At 38.7% G+C, this 27,975-nt stretch overlaps 1 protein-coding gene across 6 annotated transcripts; it reads left to right on the forward strand.

Moving 5' to 3' along the window:
• Positions 1-927: 927 nt before the first annotated feature.
• LOC145774838 (uncharacterized) lies at positions 928-26,867 on the forward strand. Of its 6 annotated transcripts, XM_082586160.1 has the most exons (23): positions 928-995; positions 6,423-6,503; positions 6,790-6,982; positions 7,152-7,249; positions 9,444-9,504; positions 9,643-9,738; positions 9,979-10,149; positions 10,290-10,415; positions 10,752-10,865; positions 11,164-11,270; positions 11,512-11,707; positions 13,059-13,262; positions 14,265-14,477; positions 15,383-15,607; positions 16,339-16,563; positions 20,533-20,641; positions 21,252-21,346; positions 21,438-21,642; positions 22,902-23,044; positions 24,836-25,028; positions 25,174-25,235; positions 25,390-25,512; positions 26,209-26,867. In XM_082586160.1, the coding sequence occupies exons 2-23, from the start codon at positions 6,427-6,429 to the stop codon at positions 26,257-26,259; spliced, it is 3,087 nt and encodes a 1,028-aa protein (XP_082442286.1). In that variant the 5' UTR covers positions 928-995; positions 6,423-6,426; the 3' UTR covers positions 26,260-26,867. The 6 variants fall into 6 exon arrangements, with proteins under 6 accessions (XP_082442286.1, XP_082442287.1, XP_082442289.1 ...); XM_082586161.1 differs by lacking the exon at positions 15,383-15,607 and having other exon boundaries at positions 929-995; XM_082586163.1 differs by lacking the exons at positions 14,265-14,477; positions 15,383-15,607 and having other exon boundaries at positions 929-995.
• Positions 26,868-27,975: the final 1,108 nt, after the last annotated feature.

Raw genomic sequence — 27,975 nt, forward strand, 5'->3', positions numbered from 1 at the left:
TCATCACATTATTACACGACTTATCCACACTGCGTTATGCAAGAAACAGCACAATCGGTATCTTTTATAAAGTCATTGGTTTGACCCGACCATGGCCACCTAAAGATACGGCCTGATTTGTCACATTTTGCAGAAATTTCCAGGTTTTTCTAACTTTGGGCGAACGTTTAAATAAAATTTTCTAAAAATTAGACTTTTACGCTTTCTTTATTTTTTTCCCCAGGTGACACAATAGGTTTTAACATCCTCACATGTTGAAAAACAAAGAAAATTTGATTTTGTAAATTTTAGTCAGACTGTTAATTTTAAATAACAGTCTGATTTTGCGTTTTTTAACTTACTTTTTCTCATTTGCTACTGCTTCCCCAAGGCAACAAAAAAGATTTTTGTTATTAGGAAACCGCAAAGAGTAAAAACATCTAAAAAAATGTCAATCAAACACTAGCAGTAGCTGTAATCAAAATCTGCAAAATGTGACAAATCAGGCCGCATCTTCAGGTGGCCATGACCCGACATGGAATAAATCTCAGATCTACCAGCACCAAAGCTGGTGTCAGTGGACGAGTGATCAAATTTATGCGTCTCCAGTTTTGCCAAACAACGTATGTCAGGCATTTAAACTTTACGAAATCCATTTCTCACATTCCTGGAGGTAAATTCAAGTTTTGCTTTATTTGCTTTGTAAGAAGAGAAATTCCAATTTGTCACCTCAACAAGTCGCGTTTATCTGACGTCGTGTGACGTTGAATCGACCATCCCGCGACACGTCACAAACATTGAACACACAAGCCGACGGATATCTTTTTACTTGATGGTATGACGTTTCGTACGCGTTGATGCGGTCCAGACTGACGTAACAAACAAGGCGGCCGGCGCGGAAGAAAAAATGTCGCTTCATTGATCCACATATATAAGGCCGGAGCGACCGCGCCCCATCCATAGTGACATCACTATTCAAGAACGTGCGTCATCCTGTCAATTAGAAAGAATTCAAGGTGAGTTTTGTGGAAATATTTTTAGCGTGGAGTTATGATTTCATATATGGCGTATGCGGAGGATGATTTAAGTCAAACCGATGCTTCTTGTTCTATTGTCTCAAAACTCAACACGCTACGACTTCTATTTTATATTGCGATTGAGCTGAATTTAGTTTGGTACAAAATTGAGTAATCTATCGTAGTTTAATGACGTTGGCTTCTTTATAATGTCAAAACCCTCTCAACAAGTGTTGCAGTGTAGCCTATTCGACGTTTCAATGAAGTTTGACAAATCAAATCTTTCATGCGGTTTTATCTAAATGCTTATTTTTGTTTTTTATTGCCACGTAGTGATTAATAAGCAATACTTAAATTTCCAAACTAAAAATCTTGTGCCTTGTCCTGGCATCAAACCAGGGTCTCTTGAGCTTACGTGTCTTGATCACAGATGACGTGCATGGCAAATACTGTAATTTCTCAGTGGCAGATTTTCAACAAAAGCTTTGTTTTGCTGCAAAATTAATTAATGTGAACTCTTTGTGTGTTGAAAGTTACCGAGCCAATCAGATCTTTATGAATGATGCAATGCGATATTTTGTCCAACTTCCAGAGGCAATGCAATATTTTGTCCAACTTCCAGAGGCAATGCGATATTTTGTCCAACTTCCAGAGGCAATGCGATATTTTGTCCAACTTCCAGAGGCAATGCAATATTTTGTCCAGCTTCCAGAGGCAATGCAATATTTTGTCCAACTTCCAGAGGCAATGCAATATTTTGTCCAACTTCCAGAGGCAATGCAATATTTTGTCCAACTTCCAGAGGCAATGCGACGTTGTCCAAATTATACTCTTTACTGTTTGAAATTTAAATTTTGTTGAAAATTTTTTTGTTGTTGCTGTGAATCTATTGACAGCAACCGGAAATCCTTTTATACCTTTCTCCCATCGAGACTTCAAATCGCTTGATGACAAATTAGATTGATCAAAAAGATCTCGCTTTGTTGAAGGCGTTGTGTCGCGTTAAGGGCGTCTAACGTCAAGTTACAATAAGCAAACAACAAAAACTACAGCAAAGCGTTGACTTCAAATTCTTGCTATGAAATATTTGCATCTCAACCAGAAAATCGATTGTTTCATACGTTGATTCTATTTCTGCAGACATTGATTCAACGTAAAACACGATGAACTTTCCTGTTGAGAGTTAAGTTCCTCCTTTCATACACAAATCAAATTAAACGTCGACTTACAAAAATCGGTACCCAGACAGCAAATCAACGTCTGTAGACGTTGATTCAACGTAAAAAGCGACTGATTTGCTGTCTGGATATGTCAAATGAATGTGGAGTTACGAAAATCGGTACGTTGACTTTTGTGCTCCCGAGTTCAACCTGTCGAACATCATCATGAGAATCCCATGACGTCATCATGACGCCCCATGACGTAGTGGTTGTTGGATTTGTTTTGGAATCTCAAGTTCTGAATCAATCATCTGCTTTTAATGTTAGTCACAGTTTATATTCATGCGGAACAGGCGGGTTGCATGGCAAATTAACTTTTAGTTATTTAGAACCGTCTATATTTGAGATTGTAGGAAATACGTTATGCGCCGGCATTGCGTCGAATACGTTTTTATTATCCAATCCACTTTGTTGCTATGTGTTTGTGGCATCGCAGTATTCTTTATCTCCCAAAGTTCTTCTGTTTTGTTTTCACGGGAGCTCAGTTAATTGAAACTTGAAAGGCTGAAGTTTGATTATCTTAAGAATTTGTTCCTATGCTAAGAAGCAATGGTTTCCACAAGAGACGGATTTGTGTTTCTTTCAAACGGCCATGTCGTCCTTCCAAGAATAACTTGACTCTGTCTTTTCTTTTCGGTTAGATGATGCGCTGTGGTGACTGATTAGATTCCACATCTTTTAGTTGAGTGTTTTATGGTACCAAGCTTTCATGTTATAAGCCGTTGTAGATAAATCCTCCTTTCGCGTAAGATGTCGGGCGCGTTGGATCGTGGCCATTTCTGCTTTATGGCGATTCCGTCGCGTTTCACTTTTAAACAAATTCCATTCTCCTCATTTTGCATTTGCGCCGGGCGGCTCAGTTGTAGGTCAGGTCACGTTTACCCGCCCTCCTTCAATGGTCGTGACGCAAGGAGCATTCCTATCCACTAGCTGGCATTTCTCTTTGTTTGGAACGCGGGGGCGATTCACACGCGATTTGCTTAAAGCTACGTGCCCTTTAAGCAGCCAGTCATGCGATAAATGTCATCTCCTACGCACTGGATGCATATTTGCTTCGTTTCATTAACATTGTGAATACTTCTCAAGAAAAAAATGCCGAGCAACAAAATTTGCTCTTCTGCAACTTGTGCTTTGCAAACAATGCTCATGCACAATGCTGTATCGCTTACGTCATAATACGTTGTTGTTGTGTAACCAGCAGAGCATTCAGTTGGTCTGTGAGATGATAATGCGCAGAGGCGGAAAATAAGTTTCCTAAAGCTTTTAATATCTTCATATTAGGGTTCGGCATCCTTTTAAAACCTTTCCAAGCGAACCGTGACGCGGTGGGCTTAATTTACTTCACAACTGACCGAGCTTGCTGAAGGGGCCACTTCATGCGGTGGTATGATCAACAATAGAAACTTAACCGCAGACACTCTATTGGGAGCATTTCATGCAAAAGACGAGCCCTGCGTTGTGAGGACTGTTTGCACCATGTAATGTTTTAGTGTTCATGTAAACCAACAAACCTACAAAACTAACACCAACATAATCCATCAATACACATAGCAAACAACAGAGCATCTTGGAAACTTTTCATGCAAGAGGAAGTCAATGCTTGGAATCAAGTGCGACAATAAAAAAAGAATGTTTTAGTCTAGTCGTAGCCTGTTCATGCTTTCACACGCATCACTTCCGAAGCGCAGATCACTCGGTCGCCGGTTTTTGAGTTTACAATAGCTTCCAACTATGATTTTTAAAGCGCCCTTGTTTTACTACAATACTCATTTAACAATTAATTAATTATAAAACATGCACTGTCTTGACAATGGGAGACGGCTTGACTAAAGTGTAAGACAATTTGTTGTTTGATTTAAGAACAATCAATCAAATAAGTCAAAGGTACTGAAGTGGATTTAAACGCCCTAGCTGAGCTTAGCCGTAAAATGCATAGTAGTTTATCGAAAATGTTTTTTTTTCGTGAACGTGTTTAAAAAGAATTTGCGGACTTTTCGGAAGTTATGTTTTAATTAAATTGAACAACAAAGAAATGTCTTCACGTATGACAAAAGATCACACAATTAGCTATTTAAAATTATTTAAAAATTAAAACAGTTCAGTATCAAACAAAACAAAAAATGAAAGAATTTTTTTAAACTTGTCATTATAGAACTCAAAATCAATTTTGTTGTAACTTCAAAGAAGATGTTTGTTCAACAGTAAAAGTTTTGAAGGAATTGCCGTAATAAAACACAGTTGGCAAGAATAAACAAAGCAATCCTTTTTTCAATATGAGATTTACTCTTGCTGTCACTTATCATGAAGGGCGATATGTGGGATTTAAATGACTTGAAAGATGGGTCAATAAAATGACCATATATAGTTATACCTCAAACATCTGGATTTTACCTTCCACTCAGTAAATATTGGACAACTGTATAACAGCAAACGTCTCATGTAATAGAGCCGCTATTCCGTTATATTGTGACTATTCTAGAAAAACATGTCATAAAACTTCAAGCTCGACTCTCGTAAAATTTACTTAATTGAAATATCTGAGAGTTGGTGTTGAGATCGGTAAGAACGCAGTGACCTTTATTGGGGGAGTAGGGGCTGCAGTGACCCTCATCCGAAGGGAAATATCCAACAGCATGTGCTGTTACTACCTTTATCAAAAAAAAACTAAAAAAAAAATATTTTTGATTTTCCGATGTTATACAACGTTTAACGAATAACGTTTAGTGAACCAAAATATAATTTTCTGGTTCAAAGTGAAACAATTTGTAGAATTTATCGAAAAAGATTTTTTCACTGCAAATTATTGCATGAACATACCAAGCAAACTAAAATACAATAAGTATTTTTATTAATACAATTGAAACTTAGCTGAAAAATTCGGGAGGACCAAATACTCTAACTCGATGCGTAAACAAAACTTAGTCTATGTCTTTATCTTGGTTCGAGTTTTCCCTTACCACGCTTCGTTAATATCGCAGAGGATCATTCATAGTTATCAAAGGTATGACCACTCCATTGCGTATAGATCATGGATAGCCCTGCTCTAGGTTTGTGTGAAATCGATTTTTGTTAAAGATGTTTATAGATAGATCAAATCCTATGTTGTTGTAGTAACGTAAGACGCAAGGAATTAACTGCTGAAAATCTTTCGTGCAGTTTCATGTTTATTCTACTGCTGAAAACGTTTTTGCGTCAGTTGATGAAAACAAGCGAGGAAACCTTTAAAATTTTGCCTTCCAGCATCGACTATTTGCTCTACAAACCGAGCATGAAGAAGTTTACTATTATAGAGCTTGCCCTGTCTGCTTGCGTTAGCTGGATTCCAGTAGAGCGTCCGAAATATTTGCTTTTGGCGTTGCCGAAGTAAACATCAGCATAGGTACCACCCGCATATCTACCATTCGCGTGTTGACCTTCTGCGGCCAGTTACTTCCGCCAATCAAACAGTCTTTAAAATATTTCATATTCTAAACCAAGCCACAAGCTTCCAACGGCTGATGACGTGGATTAATGGTAGGCCGACCGATGGTTTGGACATGGAAAGGGGGCCACCATCAGTCTTCCACCCTCTTCTTTTTCAGCCTTGTATTAAAGACCGAAATTAAACTCACTTTTTGTGCAATCTTCTATTCAATAGGAAATAATAATATTGCACCAAGAATCGTCGCCATTATGTCGACACAATCATTGCGTATTAGGTTGAAAGTGAACTGTTAGTTGTTGATCGCGAGGGGAGCCTAAGATCGTGACTACGACGTTACATATGTGATTATGACCGGTTGTGACTTACTTGTGACATGAACAGTATCGATTTCAATCGTTACGTCACTACTTTATTGGAGCTGTGCTTTATATTGTCAGTGTCGTATGTTTTGCTGTGCTGAATGCAGAGATGCAGACTACACGCCTAGATGAGCATTGGCTATTATTTCACCACCAAGCCTTTCCTATCAAAAGTCAGCATCGAATTTCAGCGAAGTCCAAATACATCTTTACCAAGTTTTTCAACCAATTATATTCAAGTTTGACTGCCTAAGATGTGATACTAAGTAACTATTTCCCAAAGCGCGGTGCAGTGAGCCGTGTATTAATATGCACAGTGCCGTTGATCCATCATAAAGTAGCGATTTAGATTCACCCAGGCACGACAGATACAGACATACATGACAACTTGGCCCAAAACGAGCTAACGATCTTGTTTCTTTAGAACAATGCCGAAGGCACGACCGTCCGCGTACAGAAAGAGCTATGGCACCGGCAAGGAAGTGAACTATGTCGTCGTCGATGCGTGAGTTGTTTTTGTATTCAAAACAGGATGCTGGCAAATAACTGAACAACTTTCCAAACAATTTAAATTTCTTTGACTAAGCATCAACCCTAACAAGCTTCAACTTATGCAGAGAACTGCAGAATGAGTTGTTCGTACAAAGCTTTGTTTATTACGGTTCATAGTAGCTGATCGCAATGCAGGCTGTGTATTATTATCATCACTATGTTATCCTCCATTTTCAATTATTGATGCAAACAATCAATTTGTTTTTGACTGTGTTATGTTTGTGACGTCACACTCACAGAGAGGTGAAGGTGATGAAAGAGGGGGAGAAGGACAAGATGAAGAAGCTGAACAACCGGTTGGTGAACTACATCGACAACGTCCACGACCTCGAGATGGCGAACAGGATGTTGGCGGCTGAGAACGCCAAGTTGAAAAAGTTGCAGAACGTGCCGGAGACCGATGTCGCCGCCATCTATGACGATGAGCTGGAGGTATTGTGACGTTATTCACACGTTGGTGGGGCTGTTCCGCCATGATAATTGTGATTAATTAAATGATTAATTCTGCCATTGTTGCAAATGTTGATTCTAATCGCTTCGTCTGAGCTAAAGTTTGTGACGATCTTTGCAAAAACATCAATTTCTCACATTGACGTCACAGAGGTTGAGACAGAAGGTGGAGCATCTCCAGACAAAGAACGCGGAACTGGAGATCCAACGCGACAACCTCGTTTATGACCTGGAAGAAAGTGAAGGAAAGTAAGTTGTAGGACTAAACTAGCTCTTTTGTACCACCAAGTGTTGATACAACGTAGCAAAGTCAACATTAGTCAGTGGTGAAGTTGTGCGGCATGTTTTAAACCAAGCAGGCAAATTTTTGTTGTTGTTTCAACATCAACCAACGTTAACGAGACGTGTAGATGTATAAAGACCTGACTTGCTATGTTTTTCTAAAGAATATTTCACTAAAAAGCTTTCACTTGTATTTTATCCATCTTGCTTTATCGGGAGAGTTGTAATTTTCATATGACGTCATTACGCGTTAATGTGTTGATTTAGTAGATAAGTTTAGTAACTTGCGTCGATGAAACATCCAACCACATCTAATGATGAAATAGAATACAACCGCACAGATGCAACGAGTCGCTTTGTGTTGTGATAATTCAACACGACGCTGTGTTTGTTTAGCGCCACCAACCGGAACGTATGTTCCGCTAAAAGCTTTAAAATGATTTGTAGATTAAAACATCGCCAGCGATTCCGCTATCTTCGCTTCAACTTGTTTTGCGGTGTGTTCTCTCTTCCCGTGCAGACGACACAACAGTGGCTTGATTGTGACGTGTTTGACAGTAGTGATGTCATTCACGCTGCCTTTGTTCACTGCGTGGATACGCGTCACATGACATCATTGATATGACGTACTTGTTAATTTTATAATCGACTTGAATAACATGTCAAATAGCAGCCACTGTATGAAGCAGTCTATGTATATCAACTAAACACGCAAGTCTTGTTGTTTTAAGATAACCTCTGAAACGTCAATTGCGTCTTCGTATTGATAGAATTATTACGTTACTTTTACAGACATAAAGCCTGTGTTTACTTAAATCCATATATCTCTTTCCACGGAGTTGGTGATCTATCGAATTGTACAAAAACAAGTTACATTTTTAGCAATTCCTTATTCTTCCCGAAAAACAAGTTAAATAATTGCTGTCAGTTTCTAGACAAGAGACTGGGCTTGCAACGATTGACTCATGAAACGGCACCAGAGTATCTGTAGTGTGTTGTTTTAAAATGCTATTTTTAACTTCCATTGCCCTAAAAAACAACTTATGTCATCTTGTGGGCTGAAAATTAATCGTTGTTTTTCATCATCCATTTAAACGTTGGCATAGCACGGCCAACGGTAATTCAACGTCTAAATATTGTGTGTCTGTATGTGAATGTAAATACTTGATGTAGCACAACATTTCTTCGAAGCTTTCGCCGCATCTTGAAAGATGTTGTATGAACGTCAGCGAACGATTGTTATCCGCTTGCTTTCTTCAACCAAGGCATATTACTGAAGCTATTTTTTCTTATCGTTGTCTTTATATAGCGCATCTTCTTTGTGTTTTGCAATATCAGCAATTCAGCATAAAAGGCTTAGCAAAGCGAACGTTTGAGAGCGTAGACCAGAAATTCTCTTTGAGTTTTGTATTAGCTGCATTTGGTAAAACGAGATGTTTAAATCTTAACTCTTAAAGCATAAATTGAGAAACTTTATGTTAATATTTCTTGACCATTTACTAATTGTAAATTTTGTATTCTATTTGAATAAGATGCACTAGTAGAATCAATTGCTGTATGACTGTTACGACTATTATTATTGGATTATTGTTTGTACGGATTATCACTTCAAGCCCTGATTGCTGTCTCGGTGAGTCTGAACTATAATCACCAGCTCTATCTAGAATTGAAGTAGCCTATATCTGCCCACTAAGTTTGTTAAACGACCTTGCGACCTGCAACCCCGTAGACCTTGCGACCTGCAACCCCGTAGACCTTGCGACCTGCAACCCCGTAGACCTTGCGACCTGCAACCTTGTGGCTGGACCTTGCGACCTGCAACCCCGTAGACCTTGCAACCTTTCTGCCATAATAAAATAACAGAACTCAAGACCCTGTTCGGATTCAATTTTCTTGGCTTGTTTCTCTGTCTGTTGTAGGCGCATAACCGTATTAACTGAGCGACGCATATAATAATCCAATCCACTGTTTGGCGCCAGTGAGAAAGATATTCTTTAACGTAGAATTCGCGTCAAAATTCTACAGTACTTTGTTCGAGGAAGAAGACAATTGACGTCATATGATATTTTAGCATCAAACAGATTGTAAATCGTAAATTAATAGCGCAAATAGCGTCCGCTATAACACGTGACCCTGTTCAACTTTATTGTGCGTCACAAAGGTTGGAGGAAGCAAAGGAAGAGAACAAAGAAATGGAGAAGGAAGTGAAGAGCTTGCGGAAGGTAAGAATCAACAACGCATTGCCATCGTTGGTTTGTGTGTTGCATCACAACTGCTTGCATTGCTATATAGTGTGACGTTGCGAGTGCATCTTTGTTCACTCATTGTTACGTCATCAACTGATCACTTTCCACCTACAGGATGTCGATGACGCAACAATCGAAAGAGTGAACCTCGAGAGCAAGATCGAGAACCAGCAAGAGGCTATGGAGCTCCTCAAGCAAGTTCATGAAGCGGTAGGTGAACACTTGGAAGATCACTGCCAAGACTCTCACTAGGATTTCATTTGAAATTAATTTATTAAAGTTTAAAGATTGTGTTTGTGGAGTTGCTTCACTCAAAAGTTGAATTATAAAACTTAGTTTATAATTTAAATTCTAATAAACAATAAAGTAAAGTTTCCAGAAAATATGCCAGAACAGCTATTCGTGCATTGTATTGTTGCATTGTTCTTGTACTGTGGCATTGTTCTTCAGGAGATGGAGAACCTGAGAAGGCAGATCCGACCGGATGAAGCTCCCGTCCTCCATTCGGAACAACCATCCATCCTCCCTGATCTCAATGACGCCATCGCGAATGTTAGGAAGCAGTACGAGCAATTCAACGCGAAGTCGATTGAAGATCTCGATAATTTCTACAAGGACAAGGTGAGGCTACATGGGAGTTTGTGTTATGATTCCCTTTTTTTTTTACAAACCTGTCTTTACCACATGCTTGCAAAGACATTGTTTTCAATGTGTTTGCTTAGGTCGTTCACTTTCAATACATTATAATTTTTGTCTTTTAGGTCGACAACTTGAACAAACAGCTGAAGGGAGCTCAACAAGAGATTCGAGAACTCCGCGCCGACAACAATGAGAAGAAGAAGAGGATCCACCAACTGGAGATGGAGATTGAAGCTCTTAGGAACAAAGTACGCCAATACCGTCTTTGTCACGTCATAATTGTATTCATTAGCGTCAAGAATGAGATCTATCTCTTGGTCTTGGAAAAAAATTCCAATAAATTTATAAAACAATTTATTGTAGGCTATGTGTTGTTGAGTTTTGCATTCTCCCTTAGAGCTGCAGAAAATTGACATATTCCATCATAAATAATTGGAAAGAAACTCATATCATAAAACTGCACAACCTTTTCATCAGATACATCAAAATCACTAAGAAAAACTATTCTTATAAACTGGTGCCATTACCTTTGTGAGACAGCAACACTTGTCTCCACTTTTTTTTCACGCATTGTGACGTCACAGAACGATACTCTGGAGCGCAGCATCGAGCACTTGGAGGACAGATTGGCGAGAGAGGCGGCAGAGAATCAAGATCTTCTCAAGCAGCTTCATGCTGAATTGGACACGACTAAAGAGGTGAGTCGCGTGCGTATGCGAGTGCGTATCCCAGTAGCACCAATCATTTTGCTTTTCTTAGTTAACAAGCATTGTGATTTCATTGAAATAATTTGTGATACCATGTCAAATATACAAAATATGAATTTTTACTAGTTTAACTTTTTTACAATATTTGCCACATCCGATAAAGCAATCTTTCTATAGCAAACGTTTGCCCTGAGAGCTCTCAATGAGTGTCTGTCTTGCGCATTTTTAGAGTAAACCAACCAAGCCATATGATGGCAGACACTTTGACAAGAAATGTTTTTAACTTCAGGACCTGGGTAAATACTTGAAGGACTATCAAGCACTGAACTCATTGAAATTGAGTCTGGAGCAGGAAATAGCTATTTACCACAAGCTGCTTAGTGGAGAAGAAGTCAGGTAGATTGATCCTAGTTATGTCGCTTTTAGGGAATGTTTTTCTTTGCATAAAATGTGTCTAGCCTATACCTTGAAATCTACTTATTTTTTACAAACCGGTAAAATTGCTAAATTCTTAACGATACAATTTTAAGGACGTCAAAACATTCAACTCGGATCTGAGTGAAGTCAACCACCCAAGTGCTTGCAAGAAAAGTTGCTACGATTTCTTATAATTAAACTTCTTTTGACTTTGGTTTAGGATTTCGGAAATCGACACCACAGTTATCTCTGCTCCTAAGCTAAGATCAAGATCTTCGTCACGATCATCATCCAAGTCCAGGAGCAGATCTTCAAGCAGTTCTTCCCGGGATTCTTCGCAGGAGCGTGACACTGGAAAGATTGTGGATAAGATGTTGGAAAACAGCGAACCTCAGGAGAAGAAGGAGCCCGGCACGGTATGAACAAGCAGGGGCAGGTCAAGGCTTAGTACCTTCTCACAACACACAACATATTTTAACAGTCTTTGGACATCAATTTAACGGCGCCAATAACACAAAATTAACGTTTAAGATAGGAAAATCATAATTATAGAGGTTGTATTCTTTTTTCTCTAATCACGATTTTTTTCGCAAGACAGTTCCCTGTTCAATGCAACCTATGTTGATACTTCTTATAATTTTGCAGTTTGTTGCCTTTTTTATCGCTATCATATGTGGGTGAATTAGCATCTGATGACGTAGAATTTATGTAAGAGTTCGATCCTGTCATCTGTCATCTGGCTACAACATTGAAACACCTGAGAAAAAGCAGATAATATTGAAGATAATTCCTTTTTCCGCGAAATATTTCTTAAAAGTTAGTTGCAATAAGAAAACTTATTACCGACTGCTGCGTGTAATCGTCATGATTACGTCACAATCGGTATTGGGGTTTCTATTGTAACTTATCTATAACCTTGTTTATGGCGTGGTCCATTCCGCGTTGCTCAGTCGCTTCTAGTGACTTTTTTCTGTGCTCCATCTTCTCCTTTGTCTTGTTGTCAGGCTGAATTAATTCCAAGCCGCATCAAATCAATATGTGTTTCAACAGGTTGTGCGAAAGTTGTACTTGGTAGAAAACATAGTTGTGATAGATTGTTATCTAAAGAGCTTGATTGCTGCCATTGTTTTCGAATCAACTTGTTACTCGGCCACAATTGTGTGGCATTTGTTGAGATGTCGAAGACACAAATATAATACACAAATACATTAAACTTTTGTTTTGTGGTCAAACATGATAAAGAAGCGAAGAAATACATTGGAGACAGTCAGATGGATATCAATTTAAAATCGAAATTTTGCTTTTCTAAACACGATTTGACAATATTTGTTCAAACCAAAAAACGGAAGCCATGGGCAAAAAGCTTTATAGTCTATTTTGCTTTCTCGCTAATTTAATCTGCTTCCTGACAACAAGACTTGTAACCTTAAGCTTTCTTTCATTCTGTTCATAATCAAACAGCTTCATTCATAAGCTGTGCTCCAGCAACTGTGACATCACAACAATGCATAATACATCTACAGTGTGACGTCACAGAGAGTTGAAAGGCAAGTTTTGTTCTCGGAATAAAATGCACAGTGGAGTGAAAGTTAAAACACACAAACGATGAAGTTCAACGACGCGCCAACAGACATAGGAGCAGTGTTTACAATGCGTATGCATACGATTTACTAGAAGGTTATCAATATAAATTTTTAAGATGACTGCTTTTTCTGTTCATCCAAATGTAATGTACAAATGCTGACAATACCAACTTTACTTACGCAGTCTCCGGCGCGGATGTCGCGTACTAGTTCTTCGTCAGATAGTGATTGCGCTGAAAACATCATTGCAAAAGTTGATGGCGTCAACCAATCTCCCGATGACGTAGCGAAAGACGTCGGCGACGTAGTGAGCGATGAAACATGCGAACATGAGGAGGAAAGAGTAGTTGATGAATCTACAGCTGAGGGCGCATGTCCAGTGTCAAAGGTCATTGCAGCTCATGCGTGCAAAGCATGATGACGATGCTAGATAGGATCTGTGATCGAATAATTAAATTTGTTGCATGCAAGGAAACTGAAACTGAAATGGCAACGTTTGTAAGTTAGTCGGATGATAATTTGCAATTTCAGTTCGATCACTTGCTGAAAGTATGTCCGAGCAAGTTTGCTTGAGTCTATGCAAGGTCACGTGCTAGTCTAGTGACCACATCTGACCTTACCTGCTGACGAACACGATGGTGGCCTCATAAAAGATTTTTAAAATGTCAGATTTTCAGATTTTTAAAATGTCAGATTTCTACTTTACCATGCAACAAGTTATGACGTAATGCTTGTGAGCATGGCGTCCTGTTTATAACGGAATAGTTGTAAAATAATTGGATAGCTTTGCATGCGATGAATTTACTTTGAAAATCTACTGATGACAAAGCTAAAGACAATTGGACGCACACAGCATGCCGTGTGTATAAAATATCACATGATATTTTATCGCATTGTAAAATATCGATTTAAAGTTTTATTTTAAGACATATTCACAATATATACAGTATCTTGGGTACCTGACAACATTAATGTTGTCGATGCCAAATCAGTTCAGTGTTTAAAGCTAAAATAATTCAAACTACAGCTGTCTAAAACAATAACTTTGGTTTCGCATGAAAGGTGAGTTGCTTTGCGTTTGGTTTATTTTGTATAAATGAAGTAAACACGTCTCGCTATCTTCGATAGAAGATGCTGCTTGAGGTTGTCTGATACATTTTGCCATTCATTCCAATTGTGTTCGAGAGATGCCAGCAACTTTATCTTAGAAACATTTCACAATGTTAAAAATCTTTAATCTGGTGAATGAGATCTGTGGGTTTGATGTCAACTTTCACGTTTTATGACGTTGTACCTTGCACAACTTGTTGCTTTGAAAAAACTAGTAAAACATCATTCTATGACATCATAGATAGCACTAGCAGCAGATGACACGTATTTGTGTGCGCAGTCTCCCAGGAGATTATCCAGCTCTTCGTCGTCGTCTTCAGATAGTGAGCACGATGACGTCATTGCGGCTGAAAACGATGACGTAAAACTAGAAAGCAGTGCATCCGATGAAGAAAAAAATCAAAAATCTGCGGATGATTTTAAAACTGAAAATGAAAATGCAGATTCAAGCTGTACCACAGCGCCACCCAACGAAACTACATCAGAGCAAAAGGTTATCGCTAGTGCACCCAAATAAGCATGATTGGAAACATCCTTGAATGAAAATATTTGTTTTTCTTTAAAAAAAAAAATAAAGCAAAATATGTTGTGCTTTATCAAGGTTTCTAGCATTCTAAATTTTAAGAAATGTTATTTTCATTGAATTTTGTGTAAAAATATTGTGAAATTATTTCACTTTCTTTTCTGCATGTACAACTTTACATTGATGGATGGTAAAAGTTGCCAATGATGATCGAAACATACAATTTGCAAGAACTGTCACTCTGATTTCTTCCCCCAGAATAATCTGTCCGTGCTTCTTAAACAATGAAAATGAGGTTTGAAGTTTTTAAAGTTCTTATCACTGTTCAGCAGCTCTGATGAGTCGTATGCTTCAATATAATCCTCACTTTGTCTATCAATGTAGGTTGCTGAAAAGAATAAGCGCTCGTTGAAATTGCTGTTTGAAAGTAATTGCTTCGTTTCTTCCTCTATTTGTACGAATACAAACTTTTTGTTTCGACTGCTTCACTTTCCTGAACCTCAATATCTATCTTGGGCTTGCATGGCCATGTGGAACCAGAGTGGCATGATGACGACGGTTGTGGCATGATGACGACAGAGTGGCATGATGACGACAGAGTGGCATGATGACGACAATTGTGTACAATTACATTGAAACAATTCTTTCCACAGAAAATGTGTTTCATGCTTTCTTGCATTCTAGGTGTGAAGCATTCCTGACACCAGACGGCACTTCTGGTGAAGTTTTAAACTGTACACTTTGTTTGTTTGTTTCTGCTTTGCACTTTCCAGCTTCCAACCATCCTTGAATCAAACTGGTGTGTGAGGGGGATTCCCCGGTTTACCGCTACTCTGAACAATTTAAAATAATGGACAAAATTCCAATCGTTCCAGCTTTCCAACTCCCGATCCCGATTCAGTTCATCATCGTCCAATAGTTCCCATAACGATGATGTAACGAGAAAAGGCGAGGACGTCTTTCCGCAACACAATGATGACGAAGCGACCGTCGAAGATGACGTAGTACCACGTGTCCGTTGCGAAAGCGTGGGCCAAGAAAACGAGAAACCTCGAGAAAACTCTCTACCGTCTCCAAGCGAATACAGACAACCCCACGAGGTCAATATTCAGCTCTGATTTAATGTTAAGCTTTGAAAAAGCTGAAAGGGGCAAAGGTTTTTAGTTTGCGGCTTGGTCTTTTAAACGGATCACGAATAAAGTCGCAGAGTTACTTAGAATGTGGTTAGTTGTTCAAAGCATAAGTTTATAAGGGCTTGTTGGCATTTGTTCAATTGCACTTTAAGCTACAGTGCCACCTGACGATTGACGTTTCGCTATGCTAGGCAAAAGTTGAGCGCTGCTGCTCTGCATCGAAAACGATTGCCAATAGGGACCCCTACACTTAGCTGTGCCTCGGGCCCCCGTGAGCCTTAATCAGGCCCTGTACAACACAATGCCTGGATCCAGCAAAGTGACATTTTTGTTGTCAATCAGTTGAATTATTGTTTGTTCCTGGAATTAAACAAGGTTTTGTTGAGGAAAAGATTTTAGACTAGAGCAATGTTTGGGTATAGAAGTAAAATATACCATCATTTGCATGCTGTCTCTGTTGAATGCATTAAATCAACTTATAAATAATTTGAACCACTTCTGTTTCATCACAACAGGTTTTTAGTTTGCGGCTTGGTCTTTTAAACGGATCACGAATAAAGTTGCAGAGTTACTTAGAATATGGTTAGTTGTTCAAAGCATAACTTCATAATAGGTTGTTGGAATTCGTTCACTTACACTTTTAATATTTGCTCCATTGTCCTTGTATCCTTCCCACGATCACTTCAGTATTTGCGCAGTCTACCAACCACGTGACAGACTCCAGTTCGTCGTCGTCAGAGAGCGAGCGTGAAGATGACGTCATTGACAAATTGAAAGACTGTAAACCTTCTTCCGATGACGTAGAAGATGACACAGTGGATGATGAGAAATTAACATCGAATGAAAATGAAGCTCGTTGCGATGAGACGTCGATTTCTGTTGAAGCTATAGTGCCACCTGACGACGCCAACTCAACATCAAAGGTTGACACTTGAGCGCATTACATGAAAGGCATGAAAAAAATTAAATCATTTCAATTTCTGAACGAAATTGGAAGTTTCAATTGGTTGCTATCCACATCGTTAGAAGTAGACGTTTGTTTACAGCATTATGACGTTTCACTAAAGCAAATTTGTAGCTAACAGACAATTCACCATCTACGATGGTGGCTTACGAACTGCTCGGTTTGAATAGGGACATCATGATGAAGACACAGCAGATGGTAGGGCGTTCCTAATAAGATCTCCTTTGTTCACACAAATTTCCTCTAACGCTGTACATCTACAGTTGATAATTCTGCGATTACCACCGCACATTCTTGTATTTCAAATGCGGTTAACCTTAATTTTGGTAATCGCGATTTCTGTAGTTTGAAGTTCTATTCACTGACGGTGGTTTCATCAACTGCATGTGTTGATTTAACTACATTATGTCAGCTGACATTATACGTGGTTCATACCATGAGCATTGAGCACATGGCATTATGCAGGTACGCTTCATATCTTTCGTTTTGAAATGTATGTACATCAATGTCCTGTGTATCTCTATAACTTGGGAATACAAGTAGAGCTGCTTGTCCCAGCTACTAGGTAGATCTGTTATTAACAATAATTCCGTGTTGTGGCGCTATACAATGCTGGAGGAGGGAGAACGGTTTTAAAATATAATTTTGTGTTTTAAGAGGAAATTAAAAGAAAATATTTACCAGAACGTGCAAAATAATTTTCTTTTTCTATCAAACAAACCGATGACATCATCCACACTCATGTCATCTCAACCTTTAGCTTTAGTTTACAAGTTAGTATCTGCAAATGCATAAATTATCTAAGTCGCCTGCACAGCCGTCAGCCATGCATCGTCATCGGGCAATGCTGACGATGATGTCACAATCAATGCGAATGACGTAAAATATGAAAATGATGACGTCAAGCCTCAGGATGAAAACAAAACGACTCCAATCAATGACGTGTCTTCTGAGGGCACGAAAGCACAGAAGAGGCACGCAGCGCAAATACAATGACCACTGAAGAGCAGGTGTTGATCACGTGTTGTGCCAAAATGGGTTGAGTTGTAATTGTTTGGGAAGTTGTACTTTGGTTTGTTTTCAATGCACGTTTGACTCAATTGTTTACAGCACGTTAAATTAACAAGCAAATTATTGTTTGAAAAATGAAAAGGTGTACCAGCAAACATCTATAGGATTGGCCCATGATACAAGAGAAGGATCCACAGAGGATGCAAACTGATATGCACAGGGATATCTAAAGAAGGGGATACGAAGGCTTTTATTACGTCTGACAATAGAAGGGCTTTTGTTTATCGTAAATAATCTGTGTTTATCATAAAATGACAATTGGCACCGATAGTAGTTTAATAAATTTTGTTATGATAACTTGCATTGCGCTATTAGCATCAGGCCTGGATATTCACAGCATGCTCATGGTTGCTTGTTAATTCAACTACCCATATACTTGCTTTACATCTAGCCTACTGCGAAGGCTTTGTTCAAAAAAACAGCTCACTGGTAACTTTTCAACTGTCTTTGTAAGCAAGTATTCTTTAAATATGCTCTACGTAACATTAGCTAACTGTCTCCTGTAGCTCACTGTACCAGCTGCACTACAAAACATTTTACGATTTTAAAAAGAATCACATGTTTAAAGCACTACAAACTACCGCCCTGGTAGTGTCAAGAGAATAAGGCAATCGCTGCGAGCCTTCATATCCCCTTCTCTAGATATCCCTGGATATGCATAAATCAACAAGTGAATAAAGAAATAACAGTTAACCTCTCAAGTACATCTAGCTCCACACAAAGTGAAATTTACATGACTTTTGACTCTTTTTTTATTTGTTTAAAAATAATGTCTAAAAAGACATTTTAACTCTTGTATGTTTGTTTCTCGGCAGCCGATTTGTAGCAAGAATTGACAGCGATAGACACGTGTTTCGCCCATGAGGCTGGGCTCATCAGTATCGCACCGTATTCTGCCACAAATTTATTCGACCACCGCTTTACCAGTCAGTTTAACTCTTATCTTTGTGGAAACAAAGAAAGAGCCAACAAAACCAGCAGGCGCCAGGGCAGAGGACATTGTGAAGAAAAGGACATTGTGTTTGTTTAAAAATAATGTCTAAAAAGACATTATTTAAAGATAACTACGGACAGCGGCCAGTTTCGATCTTCCGATCTCTTCAGCGTAGTAAAATGAAAGTGAAAAGTTGTCTTGAGAAGATGGTTTCTGAGAGTGATGTAATAAGCCAATGAGAATTGATTTAATTTTTAATTTCAGACTCTAGCGAAACGTAATTTTACTGACGATTAGAAGAGTTTAAATGCCAATTAAGTTTAAGAGCCAATTAGAAGAGTTTAAATGTCTTTTTAGACATTATTTTTAAACAAATAAAAAAAGAGTCAAAAGTCATGTAAATTTCACTCTGTGTGGATGTACATGTACTGGAGAGGTTAACTGTTGTTTCTTTATTCAATTATTGTTTGGTTTTGAATTTGGTCACCCATTGATTGACCAGCAACGCCATGAACAATTTAGGTGTTGAGCAGTGAGCAGGTGTTGATCACGTGTTGTGGCAAAATGGGTTGAGTTGTAATTGTTTGGGAAGTTGTGCTTTGGTTTGTTTTTGTTGCACGTTTGACTCAATTGTTTACAGCACGTTAAATTAACAAACAATTATTGTTTGAAAAATGAAAAGGTGCACCAGAAAACATCTATAGGATTGGCCCATGATACAAGAGAAGGATCCACAGAGGATGCAAACTGATATGCATAAATCAACAAGTGAATAAAGAAATAACAGTTAACCTCTCAAGTAGCCTACATGTAGCTCCACACAAAGTGAAATTTACATGACTTTTGACTCTTTTTTTATTTGTTTAAAAATAATGTCTAAAAAGGCATTATTAAAAGATGACTACGGACAGCGGCCAGTGTTTCGATCTTCCGATCTCTTCAGCGTAGCAAAATGAAAGTGAAAAGTTGTCTTGAGAAGATGGTTTCTGAGAGTGATGTAATAAGCCAATGTGAATTGATTTAATTTCTAATTTCAGACTCTAGCGAAACGTAATTTTACTGACGATTAGAAGAGTTTAAATGCGAATTAAGTTTAAGAGCCAATTAGAAGAGTTAAAATGTCTTTTTAGACATTATTTTTAAACAAATAAAAAAAGAGTCAAAAGTCATGTAAATTTCACTCTGTGTGGATGTACATGTACTGGAGAGGTTAACTGTTGTTTCTTTATTCAATTATTGTTTGGTTTTGAATTTGGTCACCCATTGATTGACCAGCAACGCCATGAACAATTTAGAACGAGGGATACTATTTGTAGCAAAAGGTGATTGTTTTATCACAACACAATCTTTTCCGTTCAACTTTATACAATTGAAGTGTTATTCATACAACACAATGCCTGATCCAGCGAAGTGATGTTTTTGTTGTCAATCAGTTGAATTATTGTTTGTTCCTGGAAATAAACAATGTTTTTGTTGAGGAAAAGCTTTTAGACTAGAGCAATGTTTGGGTACAGAAGTAAAATATACCATCATTGCATGCTGTCTCTGTTGAATGCTTTAAATCAGCTTACAAATAATTTGAACCACTTCTGTTTCATCACAATATGTCACTGATGTGTCACTGTTATTCAATCAACTTGGATTGTTATGAATCAAACAAACTATTCTTTTTATCCAAAAGTTGGTTTCAATTTAGTTTTATCAATTTTGTTACTTTTTCCAACTTTCAGCATCACATAACCGTCATGGTACCTCCATAATGCGTGACGAGATGCTTTGTGGCAAATTTAACTGAGAACATAGCAGGTGTTCTAGCTTACCTTGGAGATTACTTAATTGATAGTAGGCTATCTGTGTCTTGTAGTTTGACCTTTATTCGCCTACCACCTCTCTCAAGGATGTTAGCGCTATTTTGTTTTTCAGGGGGTTGTCTCAGTGAGTTGGAAGGTGAAAGGGGGCACAGTGCGCCCAATCAAACCATTTCATCCTATTGCTGACATAGAAGTTCTAAGGAAAGCAATGAAAGGCATAGGTTAGTCATATTATGAAACAAATAATGCAAAACATAAACTTTAAACCGAAGTAAAAACCATAGACAAACCAAACAAAGTAACTTTAGCGGGTTCAACATGTATTACACAGAGATATAATATAATTAAAAAATCAACTTAAACACTTTCGACAACACGTTTGTGTGTCCTCATCAGGAGCTACTTAAATCTGCAATATATATAAAATGAAAATTGTAAGATAAATCTCAATATGCACTATAAATGTAACGACACTTCAGACTGAAAAGCACAAATTGAACAAGTCATACAAGAAATGATAGTGCATAGTCAGATTTATCATACAATTTTCATTTTATGCATATTGCAGATTTAAGTAATTCCTGATGAGGATACAAGTAGGCTACGTGTCGAAAATGTTTAATTTTTTTTTTTAGCCTAATTATGTTTTTTCTCTGTGTAATACAACACCCTAAGGCCTAAACCCGCTGAAGTTACTTTGTTTTTTTTTTGTCTATGGTTCAACAAAGCAAACTCTCTACCGAAACTTAGTAAAAACGCTTAATGAATTAAAATGGATAAATATAAAACCCTGAAACAATGAGCTAACGTTCCAACTTTATGACATCACAGGCACAGACGAGGCGGCCATCATTGGAGTGCTCAGCAATCGTACGAAGATACAACGGCAGGTCATAGCCAAAGCTTACCAAGAGAAATACAACGATGTAAGTTGCTCGGATTTGTGCGATGCGTCAGGTCAAAAGTGTTTATTTTAACAAATTTTGAGAAATCTCTACTGAAATGCATCACTTGCAGAACCTTCTGGAAGATCTTGAAAAAGAACTTGGAGGAAACTTCAAAACGGTGTGCCAACATCTCATGTGGAAGAAGGGCGAATTAGATGCTCACGCGATTAGGAAGGCTATCAAAGGCTTTGGGACAGATGAAGCAGTTCTCATTGAAATCTTGTGCACCCAAAGCGGGAGAGAAATCAATGAAATAAAGAAGGACTACGCTCAAAGTGAGTGTGACGATGATTGATGATTAGATTTGAAGCATGACGTGCTACACAGAGGCCGAGACAACGCACAATGGGATGGTTAAAACTGGACGCAGATAGTGACGTCACAGTACGATGGTCTTCGACGAAATTGCTCTGCAGATGCTTCCATTTTGCAATGCGCTTAGTTCAAGGTGTCAGGATTCATTATACTTCAACGAAAACCGGTATTTAAGTTAGAACTCTTAACTTAGTACGAAAGTGATTTATCGGTGTCCTATGTTAGCATGAGGATGAGGCAGATATTTGAAACAAAAATAGCCTACTTTGATTTGTTTTGGCATTTCAAATATGTTTTTTTAATCTTTTCAAAATCCAAACAACTTCATTTAATTTTGCGTTCGAAACGAAAGTAAAAATTGGAGAATGTCGGAACGTAATGACCTGTCCAACTATGTTTGACCCAGCACGTCTGACGCTTATATGAATGAGATCACTAGCCGAGCGTATGAGACTGGCAGGAAAAACTACTAGACTAGGCTACTAGTTTGAGAATCTCAAATAGGCCTGTCAGTTTCTGTAAGGTGGAAAACGAATAATTTACTTTTGCCTTTTGCGGAGTGTTTTTTATTGTTTAATTTTGATTTGAAGCAAATGATACTTTTTTGGCTTCCCCTTTAATCCTTGTTGCTGAAATGTTTGCAATAAAACTACACATAGAATTTATCAGGCAAAACTTCCAGGGCAGAGGGTCTATCTTTTAGCCACCCGGTTACCTTACTAGTAATGAGTCAGGATGCACCGTAAGTAGTCTAATGGATATTGCAAAAACCGAAAATTTAAAGCGAGTAAATTAACATGGTCGGTCGCGAAAAGCTTTACGCCCATAGTTATAGGCCTAAAATAGATAGGCTTATTTACGTCCTATAATACATCTATATTTGATTTGTTTTATTTTGTGAAGCATTGTTTGTGATGTATTAGTACTCTTATAAACATGTTTAAAAAACGCTGTGTCTTTAATTGAGATGAAAATATAGTGAAGAAAACAAAGTTGCCAACGAGAACATGATAGATGGCTTGGCGCTATCCAAGGGATAATATTCCCGATTCAAAAGACACTGTCGTTGAAGAAGGTGTTCAAAAGCACTTGAGAATGTGTTCTGCTGATAATTTCTTGATATAAAACGAGCAAATGTTCAATGTTCTTTCAATGACATAGTTTTTTAGTGTGTTTCTAGCAAAGCACAGATAATTTTAACGCTTACATTGTGATGCAGTTTTTGAAGGAAGAGACCTCGTCAAAGACGTGGAGAAAGAAACGTCCGGGCACTTTAAAACCTTCCTCCTGGCCATCTTGAAGGCAAACCGCCCCGCAGACAGTGGGACTGTCGTGTCCAACCTAGCGGAGAATGACGCAAAGGTTTGTGACGTCATAGACGTTGATTGATTATGGGAATCTTTGTCTTCTGACCAAAAAAGCTTTTTCGAGAACGTTCTGGCAGCTTCGCATACTTGTGGAGAACTTTCTGGCAGCTTCGCATACTTGTGGAGAACTTTCCGGCAGCTTCGCATACTTGTGGAGAACTTTCTGGCAGCTTCACATACTTGTGGAGAACTTTCCGGCAGCTTCGCATACTTGTGGAGAACTTTCCGGCAGCTTCGCATACTTGTGGAGAACTTTCTGGCAGCTTCACATACTTGTGGAGAACTTTCCGGCAGCTTCGCATACTTGTGGAGAACTTTCCGGCAGCTTCACATACTTGTGGAGAACTTTCTGGCAGCTTCGCATACTTGTGGAGAACTTTCCGGCAGCTTCGCATACTTGTGGAGAACTTTCTGGCAGCTTCACATACTTGTGGAGAACTTTCTGGCAGCTTCGCATACTTGTGGAGAACTTTCTGGCAGCTTCACATACTTGTGGAGAACTTTCTGGCAGCTTCGCATACTTGTGGAGAACTTTCCGGCAGCTTCACATACTTGTGGAGAACTTTCTGGCAGCTTCGCATACTTGTGGAGAACTTTCCGGCAGCTTCGCATACTTGTGGAGAACTTTCTGGCAGCTTCACATACTTGTGGAGAACTTTCCGGCAGCTTCACATACTTGTGGAGAACTTTCCGGCAGCTTTGCATACTTGTCGAGAACTTTCTGGGAGCTTCGCATACTTGTGGAGAACTTTCTGGGAGCTTCGCATACTTGTGGAGAACTTTCTGGCAGCTTCACATACTTGTGGAGAACTTTCTGGCAGCTTCACATACTTGTGGAGAACTTTCCGGCAGCTTTGCATACTTGTGGAGAACTTTCTGGGAGCTTCGCATACTTGTGGAGAACTTTCTGGCAGCTTCGCATACTTGTGGAGAACTTTCCGGCAGCTTCGCATACTTGTGGAGAACTTTCTGGCAGCTTCGCATACTTGTGGAGAACTTTCTGGCAGCTTCACATACTTGTGGAGAACTTTCCGGCAGCTTTGCATACTTGTCGAGAACTTTCTGGGAGCTTCGCATACTTGTGGAGAACTTTCTGGGAGCTTCGCATACATGTGGAGGCTTTAAACCAGTGACGCAAGCCCCGTCTCCGAAATAGACAAGAAGAGTTCTTTGCTTGTTGTTTGTAAATTATTCTATTCACTTGATTCCGCTGAACGAAAGCTGTCCTTGAAATGTGCTATTCAAGCGCACCGAGGGCCGAACCAATGTTGCTTGATCTTACAGTTTCTTTGTGCTCAGTCTGATAGTTTTCCAACTAAGCTCACGTGAAGGCTTATCGAAACGTTAGGAAAGCACTATTATTATTAGAGTTGTAAATTGAAAGTTCTTCTTATTGCTTATGAGGTAGTAGTAGTCACATTATTCCACCCAGACGCTGCAGCCATGAGGCCATGTTGTGGTGTTAACATACTGGTGATAAATCGTCTCAATCCAGTTCAAAGGCATTTGTGAGTTACCCAATCTTTCTGAGGTAACTCTAATCCTAATGGCGAGGCATTTTTGGGTACTATCATCTGCTCTTTTCCTGCAGCTCCTCCGGACGATTAATTCAGAATCTTTCGAGTTAAAAATCATGGTATACATCGTCCGACAGTTTTTAAACAAGTGATAGCGCAGCATTGTTACGTCACTTTAATAACCACTTCATCAATGCAAGCACGTGATGTGACTGGTTATGTTGTTTTCATTTGTAATCATAAAGCAGTCACGATGCTCTGTTGTCTAGACGCTTTTTGACATGCAAGTGAAAAACTGGAACCCTTCAAACCCAATTTTCTTACAAATCTTCACCCAAAGAAGCTTCCAACATCTTTGGTACGTCTTCAGGCAATGCTGGGTGAAACTGACTTCAGAAGATCTCATGGAAACCATTGAAAAGGAATCCAAAGGAGATTTAAAACAAGGACTTAAAACTCTCAGTAAGTTTTAGAGGTTGATTTGTGGCTTTAAAATAATCGAAATAAGATTAATGATGAAGCAACTACACAAAGTAAATTCTCAAGGTAAAATGTTCTTTATCCACCAATTTTGAACAACAAGTTTAAACGAAACTTTCCTCCCCAGTTAGATTCTCCACCTGCATTCCTCCTGTATACTACGCCATTCAAATACACGACGCCATGGCGGTAAGTAAGCTTACTTTGTAAAGTGACGTTTCTTTTACGTTACTGTTTGTGGTATCCTTGGTTAATATAAATTTGTCGTCAGGATTGTTTTATGACACCATAGTTTTGGTCATAAGTGGTGACGTCATAATGGTTGAAGTTGTTGCCATGACAGGGCAAAGGCACGGAAGACAAGAGGTTGATCTACGTCATCACCACGAGAAGCGAGATCGATCTGATTGACATCAAGGAGGAATATTCGAGACACAACAACTTGGAGCTGGCGAAGAGAATCGAGGTTAGGAACAGAGGGTGTCGCAGCAATGTGTTTGGAGAGGAAGGGAGGGGGAAGCAACAAGGATTTGAGGGGTGCAACACCATGTGTTTGAAGGGGAGTGCAACAATATGTGTTTTGGGGGTAGGAGGGGTGCAACAACAAGTGTTTAGAGAAGAGGAAGGAAGTAAAACAACAAAATGTTGGGGGCTCACAGGCCTCATCTATTGTTCGCATACTTCACCTCGCGGTGCAGGGAACCATTGGCTGGTAACGTAAACAACCCCCTTGGTGAAAACAGGAGCACACCATGGCTTGTGATCTTCTTGAGATTGCTTTGAACCTTGATCACAACATAATTAAAAATTAGGTGAATGAGCAAACCCGCTGTTCTTCGCAGTGTTAGAAGATATTCGCGAAACATTTAATATGGCAAGTGTAGCTGGGTGGGATTCGAACAGGGAACCTTCCCCCTTTAAAGTGAACATGATAGCCACTGCCGATGAAACGCAATAGATCACTGGCACCCCCAGTGGGAAAGTTCTGCTTGATAATAACGTTTGCACAATATTTCTCAATAATTTTGAAGCATTTACTTTTGTCCGATCCTGATAGAGGAAGCTAGGTCCCGACTGCGTGATATGACGTTTTATCCTGGTAAGACGTTTTGCATAATTTAATGACGTCATCATGAAAATAATCATGTTTTTGTTACACAAGGAGGAAACATCAGGCGACTACAAGAAGATGCTCCTTGCTATTTTGGAATGAAGACAAGTCTTGGCACCTTGAGCTTTGGCACGTTTATGTTTCCAGTATAGAATTTCTTCCTTTCATCTTGCATTCAAATCTCGCTGCTGACGTTATTCCAACGTTTTTTAATGAGTAATTTTAATATTTCTCTTCAATTTTGAGTTTCTACTAAGTTTTAAATTGTTTTCATAACTTTTGCAGAATATTTTATTTTTAAGATGGAAATTTTTAGCTCTGCTTATTTCAAACTTTTTGGGTAATACCAAAGTATTTTTGATAATTATCATTTAAAATCTTCTTCTGCAATGCTGCTTCTTGATGCTGCAAAATACAAACTCAAATAATTTGTTTGATAAGTTTAAATCAAGTTCGCGCATCAAACGCTGCATAATATTCATTCTGTTGTTTGAGTGCTGTTCAAATTAATGCAAAAATAGCGATTTTAGTCCACAAAGTTAATGTTTTTTTGGAATGCCATACTCCGTCACAATAGCGCTGCTAGTGAAGGTTTTGCTTATCTCAAACGCGATGAAGTTGTGATGGTTTTGTGAATTGTACAGTGATGTAATAATACCACCCACACTATTGTATGCACTTTGTAAGAACAATATACACATATCATGACAGTGGTGGTGTGATCATTGGTTAGAAAGTTGAGGTAGAAAAACCAAACCACCAAGTAACGTCAGTGTTGCCTGATGGTAAATTTTGTCACTAATGTGGGGAAATTTCAAGGCCCATGGAAACAAGACATTGTGATCGGGGACGCCTTGAAGATCAACGGCAGAGATGCAGAATATGACAAACCTATCTTTGAAATACGAAATCAGCAGCCTTCACAAAGTTGGCAGTTCAGAGAGTTTCAAAACGATTTCTTGTTAAAAATTGGGCCAGGGAGTTATAGCAAACAATCAATGCTATGATGATGTCATTAATGCTATGATGATGTCATAATCAGGGCTGTAAAATTGACGATTTCAGTCTTAATTAAACACAATATCAAATACGAAACATTATTCAAAAATGACATAGGTGCATAGCCTACTGTACTAACAAACAAAGGCTGGAGATTAAATTTTATCTTTATCAATTCAATGTGGTATGCTGTTTGGTATATCACACTTTGTAGGCTATCTATTTGGATCATTAATAAATTCAACAGAAGCTACTTCACGAAACCCAGCACGAAACGTTTTGTAAAAACTTTTATTTTAAGCCTAACTTCATTGTTGGTCTGATCAGTTCAGTGTCCTAAGCCCAAGAATTTTGCATTCAATGGATAGATAAGCTCATGGCTAACATGCAGCATCCAACTTGTGCAGCCTGTGTACTTTTTTGTTGGCCTCCATTATTGTTGCATGACAAGCTACAGGGTCGTTGACTTGAGGACAATTTGGGCCAATGACACTTCCGGCCCCAATAACAAGACACCGCTAAGAATGCATCGTGGCAAACGCTTAAGCATCTTTAACTTCTGGTCCATCTGAAAAGGTTTCTGGACAAAAAATCACTCCTGGTCTGGGTCATAAAGTACCTCCTGGTTCCCTGTCAACGTCACTGGTAACCTATACGAGGTAACAGTTTAAGCTACCAATGCAACAATGTAGTTCAAAAGCTGCTTTGATGGCCGTCAAATTATTGGCAGAACAAGAAAATTGTCTTTTTTTTTTTATTGTAGTTGGAGGACCCAAAAGAATGAAGTTTTTCTTGACAAACTAGGCCTAAAATTCCTGT

Source organism: Aplidium turbinatum, chromosome 7, assembly GCF_918807975.1.
Source record: "Aplidium turbinatum chromosome 7, kaAplTurb1.1, whole genome shotgun sequence".
NCBI lineage: Eukaryota > Metazoa > Chordata > Ascidiacea > Aplousobranchia > Polyclinidae > Aplidium > Aplidium turbinatum.

Bases quoted from the DNA above. Each gene is read 5' to 3' on its own strand.
- LOC145774838 (XM_082586160.1), top strand. From the start codon at position 6,427: ATGCCGAAGGCACGACCGTCCGCGTACAGAAAGAGCTATGGCACCGGC. The intron at 9,739-9,978 runs GTAGGTGAACAC...ATTGTTCTTCAG, and splicing joins TCAAGCAAGTTCATGAAGCG to GAGATGGAGAACCTGAGAAG. The intron at 13,263-14,264 runs GTCATTGCAGCT...TTGTGTGCGCAG, and splicing joins GCGCATGTCCAGTGTCAAAG to TCTCCCAGGAGATTATCCAG.